Source organism: Phoca vitulina, unplaced genomic scaffold, assembly GCF_004348235.1.
Source record: "Phoca vitulina isolate PV1807 unplaced genomic scaffold, GSC_HSeal_1.0 scaffold6, whole genome shotgun sequence".
Classification (NCBI taxonomy): Eukaryota; Metazoa; Chordata; class Mammalia; order Carnivora; family Phocidae; genus Phoca; species Phoca vitulina.
In genome coordinates, this window is record NW_022589709.1 from 44,882,226 (window position 1) to 44,909,711 (window position 27,486).

The 27,486-nt window shown below is 35.2% G+C and overlaps 1 protein-coding gene across 1 annotated transcript in view; it reads left to right on the plus strand.

Moving 5' to 3' along the window:
- The window catches only part of EDIL3 (EGF like repeats and discoidin domains 3), a 398,312-nt gene that overhangs the window by 247,509 nt on the left and 123,317 nt on the right, over positions 1 to 27,486 (plus strand). Inside the window, exon 6 of the mRNA XM_032404039.1 lies at positions 22,567 to 22,748. Within this exon, the coding sequence (XP_032259930.1) occupies positions 22,567 to 22,748 (182 nt within the window). The remainder of the gene's footprint in view (positions 1 to 22,566; positions 22,749 to 27,486) is intronic.

A 27,486-nucleotide genomic window follows, 5' to 3' on the forward strand; every position in this document is an offset into this window, starting at 1 on the left:
ACAAAAAGCCTATTTTGCTCTAAAATAACAGTATTTTAGAGAAAGCAATATCATAAGATGTGCTTCATTATTTTTAATCCTTAGGTTAATGCTGAGAAAAGCAATTTTTAGATCGTATCAATACTAGATTTCAATGGCTATCAAAGCTGAGAACAAAACCACTAAAACGAATAGATCCAGTAGAGGATGAGACTACAGCTGCACTCCCAGAGTCATCACACCTTGGTCCCAACTGTACTTTTTTGCAAATGGTTTTATGAAATCAGCTAGTAAATTTCCTTCCCTTATGTCAATCAGATGTTCCTTTTTTTATTCAAATATAATTAATATGTAGTGTTACATTAGTTTCAAGTGTACAATATGATGATTCAACAATTCTGTACATTGCTCAATGCTCATCAAGATAAGTTCATAATGACCTTTATCTATTTCACCCACCACCCCCTTAGCAACCACCAGTTTGTTCTTTGTATTTAAGAGTCTGTATTTTTGTCTCTTCTTTACTTTGTTTGTCCATTTATTTTGTTTCTTAAATTCCACATATGAATGAAATCATATGGGTATTTGTCTTTCTCTGATTTATTTCACCTAGCATTATATCTTCTAGGTCCATCCATGTTGTTGCAAAAGACAAAATCTCATTCTTGTTTATGGCTGAGTAATATTCCTCTGTGTGTGTGTGTGTGTGTGTGTGTGTGTGTGTGTGTGTGTGTGTACCACACCTTCTTTATGCATTCATCTGTCAGTGGACACTTAGGTTGCTTCCATATCTTGGCTGTTGTAAATAATGCCACAATAAACATAGAGGTGCATATAGCATATATCTTTGCAAATTAGTGTTTTCATTTTCTTTGGGTAAATACCTAGTAGTGGAGTTACTGGATTATGTGATAATTCTAGCTTTGATTTTTTGAGAAACTTCCATACTGTTTTCCACAGTGGCTGTACCGATTTGCATCCCAACATTGCCCGAGGGTTCCTTTTTCTCTGCATCTTCCCCAACACTTGGTTCTTCTTGTTTTTTTTATTTTAGCCATTCTGAGAGTTGTAAAGTGATATCTCATTGTGGCTTTAATTTGCATTTTTCTGATGATTAGTGTGTTGAGCATCTTTTCATGTGTTTGCTGGCCTACTGTGTATCTTCTTTGGAAAACTGTTCACATCCTCGGCCCATTTTGATTGGATTATTTTGTTTGGTGTTGACTTGTATAAGTTCTTTATATATTTTGGATATTAACCCCTTATTGAATATATCATTGCAAATATCTTCTCCTGTTCAGTAAGTTTTCAGTCATTTTTTTGGTGGTTCCCTTCACTGTGCAGAAGCTTTTTATTTTGGTGTAATTCCAATAGTTTAAGTTTGCTTTTGTTTCCCTTGCTGGAGGAGTCATATCTAGAAAAATGTTTCATGGGCTGATGTCAAAGAAATTGCTGCCTATGTTTTCTTTTAGGAAATTTATGGCTTCAGGTGTTACGTTTAGGTCTTGAACCTATTTTGAGCTTGTATTTGTGTATGGTGTAAGAAAGTGATCCAATTTTCCCCACACCATTTGTTGATGAAACTGTCTTTTTCCTCATGGTATGTTTTTCCCTCCTTTGTAGTAGATTAATTGACAATACAAAAGTGGGTTTATTTCTGGACTCTATTCTATTCCATTGATCTATGTATCAGTACCATATTGTTTTAATTACTGCAGCTTTGTAGTATATGTTGAAATCTGGGGTTGTGATACCTTCAGCTTTGTTCTTTTTCAGTGGCTGCTCAGGGTCTTTTGTATTTCTGCTCAAATTTTAGGATTATTTGTTCTAGTTCTGTGAAAAATGTTGTTGGTATTTTGACAGGGAGTGCATTAAATCCATAGATTGCTTTGGGTAGTATGGATATTTTAACAATACTGGTTCTTTCAGTTCATGAATACATCTTTCCATTTGTTTGTGTCATCTCTCATTTCTTTCAAAAATGTTTTATAGTTTTTTTAATACAAATCTTTCACCAACTTAGTTAAGCTCATTCTTAGGTATTTTATTATTTTTGGTGCAAATGGAATGGGATTGTTTTCTTAATTTCTCTTTCTGCTACTACATTATTAGTGTATAGCAGTGTTGAGTTTTTATTGAACCCATTCCTGCTTCTCACCAGCAGTGCAGATTTAGAAAGTTTGTAACCCTATGATATATTCTAAGTTACCTGTGGACACTAAACTGTTTTTAAAAGACAAGGAAAAGGAGAGAAACTAAAAAATATCCCTCTAGGAGCTACTGTCTGAAGTTGAGCACATTCACTTTGCCTTTTACCAGGGCCTTTTCAATTTTCTTAAAATCAGTTATTATCTATGTAACAGTTTATAATCAGTTCAGTTGTTTGTGTTGCCAATGCCATATACATAGCTGCTGTAGAAGAATGCCACTCCAGTGTATGAGTTAAGGAAAAAGTGCTAGTCATGTGGAATCTTAGCATCAAATACAAAGTAAATGGGGATTACTCATTACCTGGGGGGAGGGGGGAAAGAATGTCAATCTATTAACTTAGTGATATTTTCACTAGTGTGAAACATCCATTTCAAAGCATCAAAGTATTATCACTAAACACATAATTAAGATTATCTTTGAATTTAGTTCTTATGTCAGAATATACTTCTTTGTAGGGTTATTTTAAGCAGTGTACACTTCCCAGTCTCCTACAGTTCTAACATTTATTTAATCTTCTTGCTTTAAGGAGGATAAGTTTGCACAGATCTCTGAGTGCTAGATTGGAATAAAAAGGTGGAAATGACTGGTCATCTAATCACCTAGATTTTTTGCAGTATGGCTGTGGCAATAGCATTATGCTAGATGCTAAGAAAACTATCAAAATATATAACACAGTCATTGATATTAAGACATTTGAAATATAGCTCTGATGTACTTTCTCTGGCTTTTTGATTACAAAAAAAAAAAAAAGAAAGAAAGAAAGACCCACTCAATTTACCTTATTAAGAGAGCTATATTCAAGATTACATGTGATCCAAAACTATAAAGAAGGCTTGTGTATTCCTTGGGCTTCTATCTTGCTTTCTCATTCTCTTATTCTTGTTTCCAGCTTTCTCATAGCATTTTTCTTTTCCCTGTTTTACTCTGTTTTCTTCTTTGCATGAAAAATGAATTTCAACTTATCTAGTATTCCTCAGTTATAACAGTATTTTTACTTGAGGTAGCTTTTTTTAATGAATAATAAGCAGTGCAATGGATTGTACATGAAAAGGTTACTTACAGCACAAAAAAGTAATCAGTTTATAATTGTGCCTGAGAAGAAAAGCAATTCATTTAGTATATCTTAACTCTTCTTCCTTGCATAGCAAAATACCAGCTTTTTATACACATTTAACCTTTGAATAGTCAGATGGATTTCATCAAAAGAGTTTAGGTGAGTTCATTCATTATGCGGAACACTACAGAAGTCCCCGTAGAGCTATTAACTGTGTTCTTCTGGTGTTTGTTCTAACTGTAAAAAGTAAAACAATTTTTTCATGTACTGGGGGTAATGGCATTGAGAGTGAAAATATTTCAAAGTAATATATAAAATTCTGCCCAATTAAATGGACAAGCCAGTAATAGGAAAAAAAAAATCATTTTCCCAGTCTTATATTAAGCCCTTAGATTTTTGTATTCTGATATGACCTGGAAGAAGTAGCTTTGTAACACTGGCTTAACTGTCCCAACTGTAGGACTGCCTAGTTGTAGTTCATTTGGTAATATCAGGAATACAGGAATAAGGAGTTGTTTAAAAAAAACTGAAAAGATAAACTTTAAGAGGAAAAATAAACAGAAATCATGTACATTTCCTCATTTCCTCAATTCTAAAATACATGCCTTTTTATTTAAACATATTAACATCTCTGAAATTGGGATACATCTTAAAATCATTGGTATGTTATTGGTACATAAGATAATGGCACACAGTAGTGGGGCGCCTGGGTGGCTCAGTCATTAAGCATCTGCCTTCAGCTCAGGTCATGATCCCAGGGTCCTGGGATCGAGCCCCGCATCAGGCTCCCCGCTCTGCGGGAAACCTGCTTCTCCCTCTCCCACTCCCCCTGATTGTGTGCCCTCTCTCGCTGTGTCTCTCTCTATCAAATAAATAAATAAAATCTTTTTTTAAAAAATGGTACACAGTAGTAAACAATAATGGAATTTTTGTCTCACTGAAGTCTATTAAATTAACAATAACATAGAAATTTAGGTAACATGACCTTTAAAAAATTTACTATTAAGAGGCATTTATAATTTAAGCTAAGCAATCCAAGTAATGATTTTTAAATCCAGAGAGTACAAATATGGATTAATACTAAAGCAAGTGATGCATGAATTCAGATTATTCAATTGTATTTCCCATAGTGAGTAGAAGCTTACCATTATTGATGTAAGGCCATATGTGTAGAAGCTAGTGTATCTGCCCACAGATTACCCTACCCAAATGTGGAGATGTGTTTAGAAGAATTTAAAATCAGTAAGATCATTATACAGGATTTCTCTCTCTCTCTTTCTCTCTGTCTCTCTCTCTCTGGCTCCCTCTCTCTCTCTAAAACACACACACACACACACACACACACACACACATTCTACCTTAATTAGAAAATACTTGTAATTCAATTACCTTTTTCTAGGCACAATTATCTTTCAAGTTGTTTCTAGTGAATATCTCTATGTGCTTAGCAATGGGTGATACCATCCCCGTAGTCCACTTGGAAAACTGACATTGACATTTCACTTGTTTTGAATGACCCTTCCATGTTGCTTAGACATTTTTTATTTGATTGTAAAAGTAATATAGATAGATAGATGATATATAGATAAAAGAATACTTGGAAAATATAAAATTAATGTTTTAATTTCTTTTCCTTCGGAATTTGAGTCCAGTTAAATCCATCAGAGGTAGCATACTACCAAAGGCTACATATATAATACTTATTTATTGTTACTGTATTTTTTCTGGCCTGTGTCTTCCATGTGCATAGTTAGCCAAACCCCTTTTCAGATCTAAAGTCTTTCAAGAATAGATATTGTTTCAGGGCGCCTGGGTGGCTCAGTCATTAAGTGTCTGCCTTTGGCTCAGGTCATGAGGGTCCTGGGATCGAGCCCTGAGTCGGGCTCCCTGCTCAGCAGGAAGCCTGCTTCTCCCTCTCCCACTCCCCCCTGCTTGTGTTCCCTCTCTCGCTGTCTCTCGCTGTCAAATAAATAAATAAAATCTTAAAAAAAAAGATAGATATCTTTTCTTCAGTGTATTTCCTTTCCTTGTTCCTGAAATACCTGTGTGGATAAATCTGGCATTTGACAAACCTGAGCAGTTGAGTGGCTAAGATTTCTTTGAGTTTTTTGTTTGTCTGTTTTATTTATTTATCTCTACACCCAATGTGGGGCTCAAACTCATGACCCCAAGATCAAGAGCCTCATGCTCCTCTGACTGAGCCAGTCAGGGGCCCCTTCTTTTTAATAAGAATTTGAGGGAGAGACACATAGATGCCTTCATCTGTTTTGATTAACAAAAAAAGTGGGAAGCAGATTATCACTTATTTAAATATAATGAACAGACCACTAGATACATTTAATCCAAATTTAAACTGAGTTTTAAAGAAAAAGAAAAATTTCTAGGATTGGTTTTATACTTTTTAACAGCCTGTAAGTAAAATGGAGTGACTATTTTGCATTCTAGTCACAGCTCTTGGGCTCCTAAGAATATAATCATACATACAGTTTTTGAAATTCCAGGAACTGGCTAGCCAAGTAAATTGTCTACAAGGCTGCTTTTATTACTGGTTGAAATGAAATTTTTTTTCAGCCTTCCATATTAATCAGAGGGTATTATTAAAAGTTAAAACCTGCAAAAATCATGTTTCAGTTAATAATGTTATTAATTGGTCATGTTCACTAGAAATTGGAGTTAAAACTGAATTTTAAAATGATTGCAAGGTGTGTGGAGTAAATATAATTGATTTATTTTCCTCATGTTTATTTTTAATTTGTTAGCACAGATAATGAATCTTGGCTCTATATTAAAATGAATATGACAGAGAGGAGAAAATACTGGGGAAATTCAAGTTTATGAGCATATGAATGTTTAATCGGTGTTTGCTTATTTGTTCTAAGGATTATTGTGCACCTAAAATACAAAGCTATTGGAAACAAAAGTTACTATCAACTACAGAAATAATTCTGGGTTAGGACACAAAGTTCTTGACAGAGTAATAATAAAATTTTGGAAATTATACATAAACATTTACCTTTGTATCCTAAGTTAGGCAAGGATACTTACCCAGATGCTAATTTCATGTTGGAAGATGTCAGCATTGAAAGCAATTGCTTCCACAGTTTATCCTGAGGCATTTGTTAAGTGGAGAAGAATGCCCTATGCTATAATTGGCTTTCTTATAAGTGAAAATATAAAAGCTGTTCCTATATTGCAGCAAGAAAATAGATAGTGAGAGAAGAGAGGAAAAATAAAGCTCTGGAAGTCCCTGAGGTAGGCAGTTTGCCATAGTCCTCTACTGTGGATAAATTTTTTAAATGATGCTAACTTTAAATTAGTTTCTACTAAGCTACTCTTAGTTGTATAATCACTTCGAACCTTAAAAGACCAAGGCATGAAATATAATGCCTCTGCCTTGCATAAAGAAGCTCAACATATATTTGTTAAATGTTGAATGAGTAACAGTCTGTCTTGAACCTTCAGTCCACAAGTCGTGACAGAAACAATGACGAGGAACACAGAGTGAGTTAGGTCACTACTGTTTATCTTTATAAACATGATGGCCAGGTTCCCTGCTGATCATTTTTCATCACTTCTCCACACTGTTTAAGGCATATGCAGCAAACAGAATGTCCCAGCACACTGTATCACAGTGATTATCGTGACCCTTTTGTAATAGATACATCTGAGGCCAAATCCTGGCTCTTTGACTTTAGGGGAGTTACTTAACCTCTCTGAGCCTCAGTTGCCTCAATTACAATTGAGAGTGAAACTACTATTCATTGGTTTATTTTGAGGTTGCAATGCCTGACCTATTTTTCTTTGCAATACATATGTGCAGGGTTCATTTTTATTCTTCAGTAATGTCTGTGAGAGAAAACAAAGATCTATACCTTTGGAAAGGGAACAGAAAAAAATGGAATGTTCATCTAGAGGGAATTGCAGTGTTTAAATATTACTTCTCTTGGTATTGGGAATGGAAAACAGGTAACATGAGCTTGAAGTAATAATGAGTAAAATACAACAAGTGTTTGCATTGCTGCATAGAGAATCACTCTAGAGAGGGATACTCTCTGTTATCATGAGCCTCAGATGAATTAACCAAATATGTTTTTGAGCACCTCTTACTAGCAGGCACTATGGAAGGTGCAGGCAATAACACAGTCCAACAGACAGGACCCAATAACCCTTGTCCTGGAAGAGTTTCCAATCTACTGTGGAAGAAAGATTAATAAATTCAGAAATGCATGAAAAAGTATTATTAAATGCAAAGTTTTAGTTGTGATATAAGTATGCTTACAGTCTTTTTGGAACCCCAAATTGGCACAGTTAATTCAATTTGAGGGAAGGGTAGGACAGGGAAGAAAATGACAGGGACACAAGCTGCAGAAATATTTCATATGCTGCCATCTAAATAAAATTCAGTCCAAGATAAATTTCAAGCAGCCAGGAGGATGGCTTTTACTTTTGAGCAATGTGGATCCACTGAAAGAAAATATAATCAAAAGAGTGAAATGAGGACGCCTGGGTGGCTCAGATGGTTAAGCATCTGCCTTTGGCTCAGGTCATGATCTCAGGGTCCTGGGATGGAGTCCCACATCGGGCTCCTGCTGGGCGGGGAGCCTGCTTCTCCCTCTATCTGCCACTCCCCTGCTTGTGCTCTCTCTCTCTCTCTGATAAATAAATAAATAAAATCTTAAAAAAAAAGAGTGAAATGGTCAGGTTTTCAGAAAGTTTATTCAGAATTCAATGTGCAGGATCAGTGAGGGGGACTCCATCCAGTAGAGGGCAGGCGTACGGGCAATGAGACCCCCGAGGTTTGGCAGTACCCTGAATGAGACAAGAAAAGGCAAATAGGAGAATTGCTTAAGCAATGAAATTAGCCACAGGATTTAATAGCTAATATAATGAATAACATTTAAACATTTATTTACAGATTGATTTTAAAATATCAATCTGTGCTGTTTTGAAGCGTTTTCCAGACCGAACCTTCTGAAACACCTGCTAGTGTTTTCAGTTCTCACTCTGTGCAACCCTAAGACAGACAATAATGAAGCGAGAAAGTTGGAAGTTTAGACCCAGACCCTCAGGGGCTGCTCAGCACCCAGGGTGTAACACCTGGGATAATGCCATCTTTCTAATCTAACACGTACTCTAGACTCCGGCACAGTGTCATTCTAAGTTATTAAGACAGCTTGATGTACTTAGGAGACTGCTGGCCCATCTCCTCTTGCTCTGTCACTTGTTGGTACACACTGAGTGAGGACTCACTAGCAGTCCTTCTGCTAAAATTCAGACCGCTGAGGAATACAGTTGTTTATTATTACCGTTATTCTGCTACTGATACATTTTTCATATTCTTCAACTTAGTGCTTACTATATTTAACCCTTAACAGCTTTCAGAGAGTGAAATCAAACTTCAAAAAGATCACATTCGTGACATTTCTCTATGACAAAGAGCCATATGTAAATAAATTATGCCCTAGTTTCAGGTGGTCAAATTATCTTTGTTTTCTAATTCTACTGCTCTATTTTCAGTAAGAAAAAAAATTTCCCTCTTTCAGTCAAGAGGGCATTTGGCTATCTCCAAGAAAAAAACAAAAGCGAGAAGAGTCAAGAATTTTTAATAGTGCTTATCTCTGAAAGTGGAAATTCTAGTCATGAATCAGTAATTAGTAATGAGAAAGAAAAACGTAGCATTTCTTAGATGATTCCATGCAGTGACATCTGTGTGATCTGAGTTAAAAAACAAACAAAAAACAGAACCCTGAACTCAGGTGTTACATTAACAACCATTATCATAAAGATAAGATACTTAAAAGAAGTAGTGTTGGTATTACCAAGCTTCCTTCTTTTTTTTTTTTTTTTTTTTTTAGTCAGGTTTTAATTTTTTTTTTTTTTAGAATTTATTTTATTTTATTTATTTAATTTTTTTATTGTTATGTTAATCCCCATACATTACATCATTAGTTTTAGATATAGTGTTCCATGATTCATTGTTTGTGCATAACACCCAGTGCTCCATGCAGAACGTGCCCTCCTCAATACCCATCACCAGGCTAACCCATCCTCCCAACCCCCTCCCCTCTAGAGCCCTCAGTTTGTTTTTCAGAGTCCATTGTCTCTCATAGTTCTTCTCCCCCCCGGATTCCCCCCCTTCATTCTTCCCCTCCTGCTACATTCTTCTTCTTCTTTTTTTCTTTCTTAACATATATTGCATTATTTGTTTCAGAGGTACAGATCTGAGATTCAACAGTCTTGCACAATTCACAGCGCTTACCAGAACACATACCCTCCCCAGTGTCCATCACCCAGTCACCCCATCCCTCCCACCCCACCCCCCACTCCAGCAACCCTCAGTTTGTTTCCTGAGATTAAGAATTCCTCATATCAGTGAGGTCATATGATACATGTCTTTCTCAGTTTGACTTATTTCGCTCAGCATAATACCCTCCAGTTCCATCCACGTCGTTGCAAATGGCAAGATCTTATTCCTTTTGATGGCTGCATAATATTCCATTGTGTATATATACCACATCTTCTTCACCAAGCTTCCTTCTATCCCCTTTTCAACCAGTGGTGAGCCTAGCATTAGGCACTACTGAAGTTGATGACTTGAGGAAAAGGAAACGGCACAAGAAGAGATAATAACTCAGTTCTTCAGAGATTCTAAGTGCGTATTTGCCACCCTGCTGACTTCTGTGCCAAAATGTAAGCTGCTTCTTAATATGGAACAAATAAGCCAGGATGTTTTATGGCATCATCTGAAGTTTTTTATCATGTGCTTTTGATAGCCCCTGTGCAAAAATGTACATTTCCTGAGTTTATCATACATTTCTTTTTTGGTTTTTTTCTGAAACTGTCTCTTCATTTTACTTTTTTTATGTGACACTTCATAAGAAACCAGTTTTCATGCGTGGTTTTCTTATATCTCAAAATCAGATCATGAAAAGAGTTAGCTGGGTGCTAAGGGTATTTCATGATTTTTTTTTTCCTAATACATCCCCTTTATGTCCTTGGAAATCTGAAACAATGAATATTAACTTTCTTTTCACATTGATTGGAAAAATAAGTTATAATGAAACAGAAAAGCTTATGTGGAAGATATGGGAACCAGGTATTATTCAATTTAGGGGGAAATGGTTTGTTACTTTACTCTCAGTTATGGAGCTGAGGAAATGAGATTTCTTTGATTACTGAAACAAAACTGCCACCAGCTAAAACTCCATCTCCATCTAACCTAAAGATAGGATTACTCAGATATTAAATTGGGCAAGAAACTTGATTATAAAGGCACTTTTCAGAGTTGTAATCTGGTTTATCGAAGTGTTAATATGAGACTTTTCCATAGGAGATCCCCATTTTGTACCACAATGAAGAAAAGGGCCTGCCAGACACAGGCCTATTTTAAAAAGAGATTATTTAATTAGTTATTTTTATTTCCAGTGAGTCCGGCAATATACTGTGGGGAATCACTTAGTTTTCATTCATTAAAGAAGCTGTAGTTTATATTTCCCTCAGGCAGAGATTTATCTGACAATTTGAATGCTTTGGTGATAGAAATATCTGATGATGAATATGATATTGAGGAGATGCCAAGTGACATGGCATTTTGAATCATTTTCAGTACTGCTCATGATTAACAATTGTGCTCATGTATGTATTTTAATTTTTATTAAAGAACATTTTGCATAGGGAATGGGAGTAGATGTTCTACCCTTCTTTTCTTTCTTGAATAAGAAGTACATGCCTATAAAACCTGGCTGTACCAGTAGTGTATGTTGAAACCTTGGGTCTCCGGGTAGTCACAGTGGAAGTCAATCTCCTCCCATCCATGACTTTTAACTCACTCTTGCTTTATAACAATAAAATAACAATAACAACAACATAAGAGCTACCATTCCCTAGGGGCATATTGACTGCACATAGTTGACTTTGTGCTTACCCTATATTGTTTCCAATTTATGGAACAAACCTAAGTTGGATGGTGTTTTTCTCCTTGTAATACAGTTAGCTCACAATTTCCATACTTTGTTGTATATTGGTATTACCCAGATTTGTTAAAATATAGACATCGGCAACTGCATTTTCCTTCATACCCATAACCAAAATTGCCACAAAGAATAGTCTTGATGAACTGCTCTAATAGAAAATTTCCCAAGACTCAGTAAGTCACTTTCCGTACATCACAAGTCACCAGTACATTACACTTAATTGTTACCTTAATTATTTCCCAAATAGATTACTTATATTTGTAAATTGCATGACCTTATGAAATTGTGTACCTTTAAATCTATTAATACAAAGCAAGTGTTTCTATTTCCTTCTTAATCTTTGCACTTTTAGCTGAGCGGATAACTTTTGAAAGTATGAAGGCACCAAAAATATATTATGATAACCCCATACCTGAGCAATTTATAGTTCACATAGTCATTTCTCTTTTCTGTAGCTAAAGAGAATTTGGGTAATTGAAGAATACTATTCAACTAATGGAATATTTTCTTACTAATGTGAGGTAAAATATTTATCTCTCGTTCTATTTTTATGCAATTTATCATTCCTGTTTATTAAAAATAGCAGTTATATCCTGCTGTATCCTAAAGACTATTGAGTTACAAAATAACTGCTTTTCCTATTTTTGAAGTATATAATGAAAGTGAAGGATTCCTTGGAAAAGCAAGTCAGTATTTTCCTTATTTGCACAGGTTTTTTAGAAATGATAATAATTCTTCCATCTCTCTTTTGGGTTAATGACTTTGCATCATTTTATGTGTGCAATTTGATGGCCCTTACCTGATTCCTAGTTAATTTTATATATACTAGGGTGGTGAGCTATCCAACATGATAAGATGGAAGCTTCTGGAGAATCTAGTATTCTATTTAATTTCAAAATTAGAGAAACAGTAAGTTCTCTTTTAATTAAAAGCTTAAGGAAAAGCATGAAATTCTAGTTTTGACTAATTTCTCAAAAGTACAACTTCCTAATGGGCAGTCATAGAATTATTTGTAGTTTTAAAACCATATATTTGTCATATATTTTAATATAAGTTTATAGGAAACATATTTATTTACTTAATCATTAGTCTGAACTACATAACAATGTATTCTGTTGGAACATAACAGAAAATAGCAATTTATCTCATTATGGATATTTGAACACAGCTAATATTCTGTACTCATTTTAGCAGCTGAAGATTTAAATCCAAATTTAAGATTTTTAAATACTTCTGCTTCTTTGAAATGTATGTATACGTTATTAGGTAGCTCTAATACAAAGTTTAGAAGTTGTCTTTTCTACAAATATTGCCAGCAAAAATGAGTGTTTAACCTGAACGCTGCATAATATCAGGGTCTACTTTATTATTACATATAATAAATTTGAAAAGAAGCAAATATTAAGTTTTCTCTTTTAATAGGCTGGCCCATATTCATTACATTATAAAATAGATCTAGTATGAATCTCTATTGAATAAGAGATAATGCATGAAAAGCTGGCTTAGTTTTTACAGGTTTGTCATAAAATTGTTGCTCTATTAAATTCTCATAGAATGTTCTTTCTATAAAAATTCATAAAGCATCCTATATTTTAATAGCTTTACATTTGCTCTGTTTAAAATTCTATGTTGAATTTTCCCTTTCAGAACTACCAAAGCAATTGCAAATCTATATGCAAAGCCTTTGTGATACTTTATTCTCTGGAATGTTCAATTAGTAAATGTGTATATCAAGAATTCATCTTCTGTCTTTACTCTCTACTGGAATTTTCAGTTTCCTTCCCTAATTCCAATACCTCTCTGACTATATGGGTACTATCTATTTATTTTCTGTATGACAAACATTCCTTTGTATTTTTAGGAGTGAATGCATAATGTAGAAGTCTCTAGAATTCAAATAAACAAATCACCCACTACACACTTTCTCAGTTCTATTTTGCTCTCTATCCTTTGTTCCAGCTACTTTCCAAAGCGTTCTAGCATTAGAGGGGGCTCATTATGACATATCTTGCCATCTGCAATGGCTTCCCATTTAAGCTCTTGGATTTCTTTTGACCTCGGGAACACTGAGACTTCATACGTGACCTGAGATGGCATCCAGTGTGAAAAAAAACATAACCACGTTGCATAGAAAAAATGGCTAGATAGCTGATAATTGGATTTGGGATTATGATTTATCTCTCAAATAAAAATCATTGGTTGACATGCCAAGAATATTGTTTTGCAACAAAACATCTGAGGCAGTGCCTTGTGGTATTTATCCTGATACACATTCACCAATAAAAGCTTAAAAGAGGTAAATAATTTAAAAGCATAGGGATATGTCTTCTGCATAGCAGTGTTTGAATATTTACATTTGGTATTCAACTCAAGTTTCTTGAAGCAACAGAATCTTACCTTTAGCATTTTACCTTGGCATTTATACCCCTCTTTATCTCTTTCCTGTGCAGATGTATGTTCTGTGAGGAGGCAAGAATAGGTATACATCTGCAGGTTTTTGAATTGCAGGCTTTTGACTCTACAGACAAATGTTTCATCAAACCATGTTGTTATCTTCGTAGTTGGTAGAAGATGAATTGTGCAGTTTAAGTGGAAGCCTGAGAACAAGTTACTGAAATCTTGCCTGGCTGCAAAAGTGCATTCAGCAGTTGAAAAGCCCATATGTTTTTCTCATTTGAAAGAATGCATCTTAAGCAAACTAAAACACATTCTTCTACTTGCTATAGCAACATTGTTCGCTGCATTAGGATGATAATCTTAGATTTTGTTGACTTTTGTGAACTATCTCAATAAGAATTTTGGCCTTTGAATATTAAAGTCCATAGGCCCTACTATTTAAATTACACCATCATCCTGCATCAATATTCTCAAAAATTGACATTCTTATTCTAATTTATATTATTCATAGTTTTAATTTTTTCCTCAATTCAAAACAATTAATTTAAGCAGATAATATATCATAATTGACTTGAGATAATACAGCGTGAAGAAAAGCATAACCACATTTTACAAGAAAATAGCTAGATGGCTGATAATTGAATTTGTAACTTTACGAACGCTGGCTTTTATTTCAAACATGGTATTTCCTCTACTTTAAAAAGCTGGTTCTTAAATATTTTCCAGCATCCCAGCATACCAAGAAGACCTTTCTGATTTTAACACCCACCCAGTATGTTGAGTTATAATATCTACATTCAGAAAATTAATTCAAAGTTCAAGAAAGGAAGAGAAATTGTTCCAAAAAGCAATGATTTGTTTTAATTTACTTTAACCCATGATAACTGAGAACTGCCAATTTGCAAGGCACTGTGCTAAGTGCTTCGGAAACATAAATAATGCAAAAGGCATGGTTTCTACCTTTAAGATGTATATTATCTCAGAAGAAAAAATATGCACAAATAGTTGTTGCTTGTCATTTTACCTGCAAATTTCTGAGCTTTCCAGTATGAAAAATAATAGAATACAGTTTCTATATAATGGGGAAAATTCTTTAGTGGCCACATATCACAGAATCATCTTCAAGATTTGTGATGCGAAGAGATGACCTTTTCTCTAACATGCACATACATTTTATGTGCAATCCAAATAAACATCACTAATTTTTGAAAACTATTTTTATGATTTTGTAATTCCTGGTTTTTCTAATCAAGGTTACTATGGCCACATGTGAAGTTTATGCCCTTCTACAAAGAAGCAGAGTTTGGGTGTGGAGAGAAACATCACCAAATGGGATTTCTACTCTAAGTCCGTGACCAGAGGCTGACCCCCGGGGTTGGGAGAAGGTGCTCATGGGAATTTGTGAATGACTGAGTGGAGGGAAGGCTATGTTGTGCATATTCACATTCTCACACTGTGTCCAGGGAGCTCCTTTACCACCTCCTCAGTGTCCTATAGTCACACCTGCACATCCAAGCCCTAGCCCTGAGGTCAACCTTTCTTAGACTTCCTGTCTTCATTTCCTCTCTTGCCTTCTGACACCACTCCCCAACACCAGAAAAAACGTGATAGCCTGAGAGAAATCAGAGCAAATGTGTGGGGGGGTTAGGTGAGAAGTCTCACCAGAAAAAAAAAAAAAAATCTTCAGAGCTCCTTTTAACCCCCAGGCCACAGTGTGAGAAATAGTGGCCTTGACCTCTCCCTCACCAATTTAGAGTCTGGTCTCAAGACAGCTCTAAAATAAAAGAAATACTAGGAATAAAGGAAAGGCCGTGGTCCAGGGGGCACAGAGGGAGGTTAATGCTTGAATCAGCATTAATTTCTGCAGTGCTGGAGGTCATCAGTAATCCATTCTCTGGGGCTTGTGTTCAGCACAATTATCGTGCTATGCTAAGCACAGCAGACGACTCACACTCCTCTGAGAAAATGAGCTGCTCAGAGAAAGAGAGGCCTGGAGATGTTTAAAGGAGATTTGTTTCTAACATGGCTTTAATTTGAAATCCTTTTTATTCTGAAGATGTGTGGATATTGAGATAGAGCAAATGAAAGCAGTGCCTTCCTGTTACGGATTCAGCCGTGCATCTCACTTATTTGAAAGACTTAATCAGCACACTCAGGAACAAGATGTGAGACATCTTGAGGCACTGCTTCCTTGTCAGCTGCAAGATCAATAAAATGCAGACGCCATTCTTTGCCACACTCCAGAGAATGAGTTTGCAGAGTGAGAAGGACTTCACTTTGAGACTGTTTTATTCACACGGACTTGGCAAAGGCAGGGACGTTGCTCTGAGGACGGCACCGGGCTCCTGGTCCTGGCTGGCCCAGCTGTTCTTGCTCAACCTACCAGGTGACAATAGCCACGCTTGGAGTTAGTCTGAACAGCAGGGCTCAGGTCAGAAGGCATTTGCTGGCCGCTCAGGCAATTCAGGCAAAGCCGTTATTTTCACTGACCATGTAAATGATGCCTAAAAGCCTCTGGTAATCGATGTTGATTGGACTCATTAATTTAGTATTATTGTTAAACATGACAAAAGTAAGCACAATACTAAAGATGCATAAACACAGATCTAGCAGCCGGGAAACGTAGACTACCATATTCTGCTGCCGTCACTGAGCTGATCAAATTGCCCCTGGGCCCAGGGTAGGGATAACGGTGGAGTTTTTAGAACTACCTGGTTGCTCTCTGGCAACTAGTTGAAAGCTCAGTAACTCACTTGACTGTCAGTGCATTTTTTTCATTAGTAAAGAAGGGCTCTTCTTCACTCAGTGTACAAATAATTTCCAAAGGAGGCCTCTATATCTGTACTCTTGAGAGAATAGGTGAAATTATTTTTTTTAATTGGAATTTGAATTGCACAGATAAAATGTTACAATATTACCTGTCATTTTTGCTGTTTATCTTTCATGTTTATTTTAAAGTATTAGCTCCCTCTGTAAATATTTATTAAGTGTCTGCTAAGATCAAGGCTTACTGCTCGATGCCATGAGGGATATAATCCCTACCTGCAAAGGGGCTCCCTGTTTTGTGGGACAACAGATGTACATACACAATTCATGTGAATGAGCTGTGGGGCAGGGAAGTTCTGGGTATGGCTTGAGCATAGAAGCAGGTTTTCACTTTTCAATCCTGTCCCTGCAGCCGGATCGATGTGGGTGTAGCCTAGTGGGGTCTGCATGGCAACAGCAGGTGGGGCAAAAGCAGGTCCTCCCAAGCATCCAGTAGCAAGAATAACATTTGATAAAATTTTTTTTTTTTAAGATTTTATTTATTTGCGAGAGAGAGAATGAGAGACAGAGAACATGAGAGGGAGGAGGGTCAGAGGGAGAAGCAGACTCCCTGCCAAGCAGGGAGCCCGATGTGGGACTCGATCCTGGGACTCCAGGATCATGACCTGAGCCAAAGGCAGTCGCTTAACCAACTGAGCCACCCAGGCGCCCCACATTTGATAAAATTTTAAGGGAGGATTTGATTCAACAGTGTTATTTGTGAGACATGGGCAATCCCACCTGAAGGGGGCGCTAGCTGTGCTGTCTGGCAACTTTGAAGACACTGTTTCTCTCCTCTACCCACCATTTCATTATTACTAGCTCTGCCCAACTTTCCTTCTGAATATTCTTTGAACTCTTCCTCTTTTTCATCCCTCTTTCAGACCTGCATCCTTTTGCACCTGCACAATTTTAGTAGCTTGCTTTTTCAGCCATAATTTGTCCCCTCTTAAATCTACCCTCCACTGTACAGCAGGAATGATGGATACTAAATGAAAATATGACCATAGTTAGAATCCTTCAAAAACTCCCAGCAAGTTCTCTCAGCAAGCTCTTCAGCAAAATAATCTAGGGTTTCTCTATTTCTTCACTTCATCTCTTGACCATCCCTGCCCCAACCCACCTTGGTCTAGGGGTACTGAATTTCCTCTATTTCCCCAACCATACCAAGCTGTTTCTTGCCTCTGTGTCTTCCCTTCTTCACTGCCCTAGCTCCCACTCTTTTCCTGGAAATTCTTCCCTGAGCCCCAAGCTTGTTTATGATTCCTTCTTCCTTTGTCCCATTGCATTCTGTGCATCCACCATCACAGCATCTGCCATAATATTAAAATGTGTTTTATTTCTGTGTGTGTCTCTCCCACCGGACTGAAAACTCCTTGAGGAAACTGGTGCACAATAGCCCAGCTTCTGCTTCTCGCTCACTCAGAGATCAGATTTGGTGTCAGCTCTCAGAAAGGCCATCCCTGATCACCTGGCACACCTTCACTTGTTTCACCGTCTTTTTTTTCTTTACTTATCACTCTTTGATAGTCCTTGTTTGTTCAGTTTTTGTTTACAGTTTTCTCCCCACTAGAATATGAACTCTTAGAGAGCTGAGGCCTTTTCTGCCCTGTTCACCACTGCCTAGAAAAGTCCCTAGTGTATAGTATGGCTTTAATAAATATGCATTCTTCAAAACCAAATTAAGTGGGGAATTGATGGATGGATGGACACATAGTGAGAAGTCGATAAATTAGTTGGAACTGAATTAGCCTATCCCTATTAGATAAGCAGTATATAGGCCAATAATGGTCACAGCTTCATTTTTTAACACCTTGTGGGACACAGACCACCACAAAACCTCAATATTTACTTCTGTGACTCACTGCCGTCAACTGCCACCCATTGTTTTAATGTATCCCACTTTGGGAAAGATCTGTCATATCCTGAATGCCACTAGTGACATTCTACATGTTTCCTTCATGTTTATTTCTTATTCTCTCTCCTGGGATAAGTACACACCCCCCATACAAAATAACAGCAGAAGAAAAAGGTCCAGAACCAACTTTTGAAGAATTACTGAACTCTTCACTCTATCAATTGATATTATTTTATTTGTGAAGCAGAGAATTGGCTTCAATTCCAGACTCATCTTTTACAAGTTTAACTGCCCTTCTCACCAGTTTCCTCATTGATGAAATAAGTGTGGTAACCTTTTTTTCTTGTAGTCTTATTTTGATGATGTGAGAAAATACTTGTGAATGCTCTTTTCAGACTTCAGAATGCTCATCTAATATGTTGTTCATCAATTATTATTTCATATTTATCCCCTATTTGTTGATAGTGATGACAACATATATCTCCATATTATCTGCCTTTTAAGCATCTTATTGTTCACTGCTTAAAGTCACTTAATCTTAGGTGTATATTCATTTGCAGTCTGAATTGCAACTCCTTCATTAGTTTTTATAACTGTTGAATTTAATAGGACATTGGGGAGGTGGATAGAACAGGCAAAAGGAAATTGGATTTTGAACTTTTTATTATGATGACATCCATTTGATTGTGATCCAAATGATTAGTGAAGAAGAGCTGCTGTTGTGACAACTTGCAGTGTGATATGAAGTATAAGCCTTGGATTTGCTTATTAGTTTACTGTTTAGAAAAAAAAAAAAAATAACCCCCAATACCAACATGCATCACATATCACTTAAACTCTTTCTGTGTGCAAACCACCATGGGCACCTAAGGATGTAACACTGTGTAAGACCCAGAGCCTACTCCAGAGAAGCAAAACATCCAGGATCACCTCAATAGTATACCCTCAAGAGAAACATGCAAGTGGCTGTCCAGAACCTTTTCTAACAGGAAGAATTCCAGAATTCTTTTCTAACAATTTATAGTTACAGAGGAAGAGCACTTTTTACCTCATATTACCTCAGAGCTGGTGAATTAGGGTGTCATCATAACCCCAATTTTTATTTTATTCTTTCAAATTTTTATTTATATTCTAGTGAGTTAACATACAGGGCACTATTGGTTTCAGGAGTAGAAATCCCTGATTCATCACTTACATCCAAAACCCAGTGCTCATCATACCTAGTGCCCTCCTGAATGCCCATCACCCCTCTAGCCCATCCCCCACCCACCTCCCTCTGTCAACCCTTAATTTGTTCTCTGTTGTTAAGAGTCTTTTATGGTTTGCTTTCCTCTCTCTCTCTTTTTTTTTCTTTCCCCTATGTTCATCTGTTTTGTTTCTTAAATTCCGCATATGAGTGAAATCATATGGTATTCGTCTTTCTCTGACTGACTTATTTCGCTTAGCATAATACAGTCTAGCTCCATCCACGTCATTGCCAATATAACCCCAATATTTGAAACAAGAAAAACTGAGGACCACTAGCCAGTAAGGAAGTAAGCTGATACTTCACAGATGCATGCTTCATTCAAGAACCCCACACATAATCATGGTTCCTCTGGTAGGCTTTACTGATTGGCAACATACAGTATGGAAGTGAATGTTGTAAAAATTTATTTTTTTTAAAATGTGGAATTGAAGACTGAGAAAAGAAATACTAATAAATTTGACATCACAGCAATAAGATATCTCATGTAAAACTACTTTGTAAGCTGTGAAACCCGATAAAAATATAACATGTCACTTTATATTTTTTGGATTATGTTTCATTTCAATGAATGTGTAGTGAGGGCATAACAAAGATTGGAAGTCTTACAGCAGAGTAAAAAAATATATATATGTGTATGTATATATATATATATATACACACACACACACACACACAAATATATGTTTTAATTGTTCATTGGTATTTGACTTATCTGATAATGCAACAGTTCCTGGCCCACTGTGTTTGCTGACATGTTAGTTAATAAGTGGAGGTTGGTAGGTTAAGACTACCAATGAAGTAGACTTACTGAATAGTGTGGCTTGAGGTCTAATCTCTCTCTTTTAAAATGGTTACAGATTTGGTGAGAATGTCCAGTTCAGCATAAGGTCTTTAGAAGAAGACACCTAAATGGTATAGAGTTCTTTCTAAGGCTATCATGTAGTTTAATTAATACATTAAACTAAATTAAGTTAAATTAAACCTGGCTCTTTCTCTCTCTGCTGTTCTACTGACTGGCCTACAATAAATGATCTCTTTGCCTGCTGTATTTTCCCATCCAAACATTGCACAAATCAAAGACAAGCATCAAGCATGCTTAAGACTCCTTTAAAGGCAATGTTCTTAAAAAGCCAGCCTCCTGTAGTTGTCTAAAATCAAAGTATCATCATGAAAGTCTCTTAGTGCTTTTATGAAGTCTGGAAAGATCTTGAAGTTTAAAATGGAAAGCAAAACAAGAATCCAAAGACTCAACATCTGAGTTTTGGGGGTTAATTTTTTTTGAAATGTGAAAATCAGATTATTATCTATCCTAATACTGCAATTCTAAAAATGAATGGCTTCTTAATTTAATGACTTCAAAGTGATATAGTGCATCTTCCTAAAGGTAAAAGATTTATCAGTTATCAATTACAAAGATGCAATTTTTGCTCTATTGATGCCATCTTTACTAACAAAGTCTGATTAAGATGATTACTTATCCACATATTTCCATCTGTTTTATAAAAAGTGTTTCAAGATTTTAAAGCCTTGGAGAAATATTAGTAGGTAATGTGATTAGAGCTACTTATTCTCTGAGCATGGAATAGAAAAGAGAAACATGTTTATGCTTAATGAAAGAATGGTTACCAATGAGAAACATCTTTGGAACTTTTTAAAATATTATAATGCAACTGCAAAATTCTTTCTTTCATACTTCCATCCTCAATCTAAGTGTAAACATTTAATTACTAACAAATGTTGGGCTTCAATATTAATTAAAACCCAAAATATGCTTGGTGACAATCACTGATCAAGCTGACTTACATATATACTGACAATTCATAATGGCAGTGTGCTCCTCACATATTTTTAGGAATTCTGATAAATTAGGATAGCATATTTTATAACAGGATTATCATATTATACAAATTGAATTTGACAAAAAGATGAGTATTAAATGTACAACTGAAATTAAGAAAACTAGGTATTACTTTTCATGTTATCATAATATTACTTATTCTGAATTTTCAAAACTGAATTTAAAATAAATGTCGTTTGTGGTGAAATTTTATGAAATAAGAAATTCAAATATATATAAAAATATATTTACTTTTTAGATGCATTTGCCTTCATTTCTAATTTTAAAATCTAAATTCATTTGATATCTGAGAACATATTGGCATTATATTATGCCTTAATGTTAGAATTTAAAAATTTTATTAAGAAATTTTTCTTAAGTTTCCAAGTTGCAAATTTAAAGAAAAATTTCTAAAAGAGAATTAAAACGTAAGTGCAAAATACCTATATGTATAACTATGAATTTTGAATTTAAAATATTAGAAATAGAAATAGAAATATTTTAATATCTTGATTTACTTATTAGTGTACATAAGTTAAGTATAATGTCAGGGAGTTTACCTGTTTACTTTATAAAAATAATTTGTCTACATGTTTTCTATTACTCATAACATGTTACAAGTTATTATTATTAAATGTTGACAGATTTGCACTTTGCACTTTTTGTTGGAAGCATACCTGCTGATGTTTATAAAAATTTAAGTTAAAAAAATTTAGAGTAATGAGAAATGCTAAGTCAGTATAAAAATGATTTTGACACAAAACTCAGATGCAGGCTAGTCAAGAAATAATGGATTGAGGATATTTATTGAGGGTTTACAATTTATGAGGTATGCTAATTTCTGAAAACATAAAATATGAGATAGGCCCTTTAAGGGCCTTGCACTTTTGTTGATGTGATCAACAGCCAAGGGATAACAGTGCATATGCAGACTCGTAATGCAGAGGGGCAGTATCTGTTGAGGTTGCCACACTCAAAGCAAAGGAAGAAGAGTGTCATGAGGAGAAAGAATTGTTTTCTTCATGTGGAAGTCGATGACAGATCTGTAAAGTAGGTGTATGGTACAAATTAAATTTGTACAAATTAAGGCATGATGGTACAAATTAAATTTATTTTAAAAATATCTCCTATCAAATCTAACAGGCACATTTTGAGAGTGAATTATTTCTGACACACTCACATCTTTTCCTGATTTGTTCCCAGAATGCTCAGGCCCATTGGGAATTGAAGGTGGAATCATATCAAATCAGCAAATCACAGCTTCCTCTACCCACCGAGCTCTTTTTGGACTCCAGAAGTGGTATCCCTACTATGCACGTCTCAATAAGAAGGGGCTTATAAATGCATGGACAGCTGCAGAAAATGACAGATGGCCATGGATTCAGGTAACACATGGGATGGGAAAAGGTGACTGCCAAGGAATGACCAGAATCATTTCAGAAAGAATACAAGTCAGAGCCCAAGGTGTGACTTTTCTTCATGGTCAGAGGACAGGATGAGTTAGTTGAGTCTGGTTTGGGTATAAAATCTGAAACTGTGGCATATATGTCCATTGACTGAAAAGTGCATTAAGAGGGTTAAAAATGTTGAAACTCTTGGGCTATAAATATTACTATTTTAAGGTACATATCAAAGAAGGAGGTTTTTACGTATGCCATGTGTTCATTAGTACTGTGTTAACATTTAACAGCAACTTCTGACACTTGAAGAAAGTAAAAATTGCATCTTTTCTTTTTCTGTCTCGGAATTGGTTTCACGTGTGCAAAGCATGTAAAGTATACAATAGATTATGAGAATCCCTAAAATGCCTTCAGCACCTTCTTTCAATAGCTGAGAGTGTTTCAATTCATACTGTTTTATTTATTACCATCAGCCAGCTTTTTTTTTAAACAGAAAAAGCATGATATACCAAGATAGTAAGTGATTTCCCTAAAATGCGATGGATGGTAGTAATACCAGAACCTTCTGTTTTATCCAGTTAAATGCTTTTTGATGACTTAGCTGAAGTGAGACAGTAAACTACATATTAAGAGGACAGAAAAGGTGATTAAACCATGATTTCTGTTAAAGATTATATCTGTGTTGAGGAGAGCACATTAATAACATCTAACAAGTCATTGATGTGTGTTGAAGAGAAGGAAAACCCAGTGTGCGATGGGTTTAGTGGAAGACATAATTAATTATTATGAAAAAGCCTTATGGGAGAATAGTTTTTTAGGTGGGCCGTGGAAAATGGCTTGCAGTAGAGACTAAAAGTCTACGGAACAGCATGATCAAAGAAACTAGGTGAGATTCTGGGGAACATGATATAGAAAATCATGACTTGTGTATAGAGGAACATGTTCTAATTAAGTGTGTGAGTTAAGTATGTATGAAGACTCATATATACTAAAAGATTTGGGGCTTATTCCAGGGAGCTATTACAGAATTTTGATTTAAATAGTTGAGCTATTTTGTTTACTATGTATTTTGAGTCAGGGGTAATTTTTAATGTGGAAATCCATGATTTGACATTATTAGGTGCAGTGTATAGGGATTGCTTTACAGGAATTTAATAGAATGAGAAATTGATTTATGGCCAAGTAACATGACTTCCTTACCTTAGGAACTAGGCTAAAATCTCCTTTAGATATTTCCTTTGTTCAGGTTTCTTATGAATTTTTACATATCCTACCTATATACATTTCTTTTACCTATATGGCTCCATGTGGTTACCTGATATTGTTTTGTTTTATGCATGCATTTTTGCATGCATTTGCAGAAATTGCTTCTTAAATTACACTTGATTTTTCTACATGTGCAAAGAGAATTCCAGATAGTGGCTATGGCATATCTATACAGTTTTGATCCCAGAGTAATGAAGATAAAATTAAGGTTTAAAATAGATGCAGAACAACAAAAAATGCTTATCTTCTTATTGTTAAAAATTGTTGTGGAGACCATTTTTTTTAAATCACCCTAGTGGACTGTTACCATCTGTGGGATTGCAATCATGATAAAACTCTGGAAATTAAGATTCGTAGCAGAAATTACAGAATGATGTGAGACAGTGTCACAAAATTGCGTCGGGGTTTCTGTTTGGCAAATTATGTTTGCGAGCTTCAGTCATTGCCATGTTTTGATAAACCATAAATAACATACTTTTGCAAAGTTTTCTCTGAGAAACACCTTATTAATGTTTCATGTCCTGACTCTTCACTTACTGTGTCCCAGTTTATTGCCCACTTAACTTACACATCATTCTGCCTTTCAAAGTATGAATTAACTTTAAGTTCTCTTTATCCCAGGAATTATAGGTAGAAATAACCTCAATGGAACAGGACATTGGTTGACTCTTAGAGAAATTTAGATTAAATATAACTTTGTTAACTTAAGTAATTTATTTTATTTTATTTATTTTTTAAGTTGAATAATTTAATACCGCTTTTATTTTTAAGGGGGGTCTATCATTATTATTTTTTATTGTTATTATTTTGCTTTCAGTCTGAAGATGATAATGAACTCTCAGAGAAAAGCAATATAAGTAAATAAGAAGGCTTTTATATTAAATGAAAAAGTCTTATGTATAATGGAGGGAAAACTGAAAACTCTCAATTGTCATTTTAATAAGTATTCTGAGATTATGTTCAAAGTTATTACATTATGTTACTGCATTCTTTCATAACATCTTATTTTCTGAGTTATTTGTTTAAAAGAAAAAGTGTATCCCTTTCTTAAAGGAAAATCATATCTAAGAGACTCTGGGAAGTCTACTCATGTACCCAATTTTCTGTCTGAGCATTATTAATTTCCCTTGTCACTTAATTCTTTTGTTTATCTTCAGTACTTCAAATGAAACATTTGAGTACTTTGCTTAAACTCACTTATAATGAGCACAGTATTCCCTTACTCTTTCAGGTGTATGACACACATTAGTATTCAATTCCATTTTCTTCCTTGTCTAGGTGAAATAAAAATTGAAATTGCCATTTTAAATTTACACACTCAGTGGGCAATTATTGAAAGTACCACAACGTTTATAATTGGTTTTGGATTTAAAGGGTTAGTGCAATAAATACAGTTAAACAAAACCTTTTTCCCCGATTTTCAAGTTTTTCTGACCTTATATTCCTTACCTACATTTTTTTTCCAACTAATAAATAACCACCACATTGAACGTTGACTAGTTCATTAGCATCTTGGAATGTCAATTTCTCTTTCTGACTGATGTATTAGAAATAGCAACTTTGTATAATTATGGAAATATGTCTTGGGTTATCTTATATAAAAATGTATAAGCTTATTTACTTCTTCTGGGTACTTTGCTAACTGACTAAGGGCTAAAGATAACTATTTGCTATTTATTTTTAAAGATAATTCTTTTATATTCGTTATTTTTCTTTTATAGATACATGCAATAAAATATTATTTTTTTTAATTTCTGAGTTGATTTGTTTTATGCATGTACATTCTTTCTAGAATGCATATATATTACATTTCCAGCTGGTCATTTATTCATCCATGCAACAAACATTTACTAAATGACTGTCTCCTCTGTAGTCTCTGCTCTACTAGGCACTAGAAGAAAGACAGCACTTTCCTTCAAGATGTTCTGAATCTAGGGGCACCTGGGTGGGCAGTTGGTTAAGCGGCCGACTCTGGATTTCAGCTTAGGTCATGATCGCAGGGTCCTGGAGTTGAACCTAGTGTCGAGCCCCACGTCAGACTGTGCTTAACAGGGAGTCTGTTTGAAGATTCTCTCTCTCCCTCTCTCTCTGCCTCTCCCCCTGCTCTTACTCTCTCTCTCTCTAAAATAAATAAATAAATCTTAAAAAAAAAAAAAAAAAGATGTTCTGAATCTAGGATATAGTAAAGTGAACAAGGTAAATGTAACTATTATATATATATATATATATATACCCTGGTCTTACGTCATCTACTCACCCTTTCATTTGAACCATAATATTTTATTATATTTGAACAGCCTATTCTAATAAAACTTTTGTTAAATGGAAAGCTGGTTTAGCATAATATTTATAGAACATGAGGAGAGGAATTGGCATTATACTAGGTATTACATGGCTATATTATTACATGCTGATCTGTTTGATGGGTATACCAAAGCGAAGTCATAATTTTCCTTTGAAAGTTAATTTACCAGTAGAGTGTCAGTACAAGTATTTTATCACTGAGAAAAATAGGCTTTGATCTTTCCCTTTTAAATAATTCATTACTCTTTCAAAAAATGTGAGTATGATCTTAATATGTTCCTTTTCTGTATGCCACATATTTTTTGTGTGGGGAGAGATCGTTACTCCTCAAACTTTAATGTGCACAGGGATCTTTTGGGTTAGTGAGTAAAAATAGAAACTTCTGGATTGCCTCTCAGACCTACTGCAGGTCATCGTCAGACTACACTGAAAAAATATGTCTGATCAGCTCATAAACCCTGGATTTGGTCTTCCCGAGATACATTAAAAAATAAATAAAATTAAATAACAAATAAATAAACAAACAAACAAATAAATAAATAAGTAAAATTAAAATAACACTTTTGCTTGATGATCTGGTCACTTTGTTGTTGGAACTGCAACTGTAGCTGTGATAACTGTATAGGGTAGAAAGAGAGTAAAGAACAGTGAAGGAAAATGAGGAAAGATAATGAGAAATATGTGACCCACAAAAGTTCTCTAAACTGGATGGAGGCAGAACCATGTTAGATATCCTAGGCAGAAGTGCACCCAGCTTTAGCAGCAATTCATAACAAGCATCATTCATTAGTCATAAAATCTTTAAGAATTTTCAGCAACTACTGTTCCTAAATGGCTATAGATTCTCTTTGTTGTTGGAAAATTTAAAATATCCCAAAGCAAGACTATCTGACTTCTGTATTTCAAACAAAATAATAGTTACTGCGGAATACATGGGCCCAAATGAGAATTATATGAGCACAAGTTGAGTTACAGATTCATATTTCTGGAGTACACATTTCATACATGGTTGGTTTTTTTTTTTTTTTAATCTTTGTGAACAGTAGGATTGAAAATGCAGCAAAAAACAGAGTAATCATCTATGTCATTTCAAAAGCCTGTATGTAATGTGTGTGAAACTCTTGGTACTTATAGACAGCTGGAGCTCCTTGAG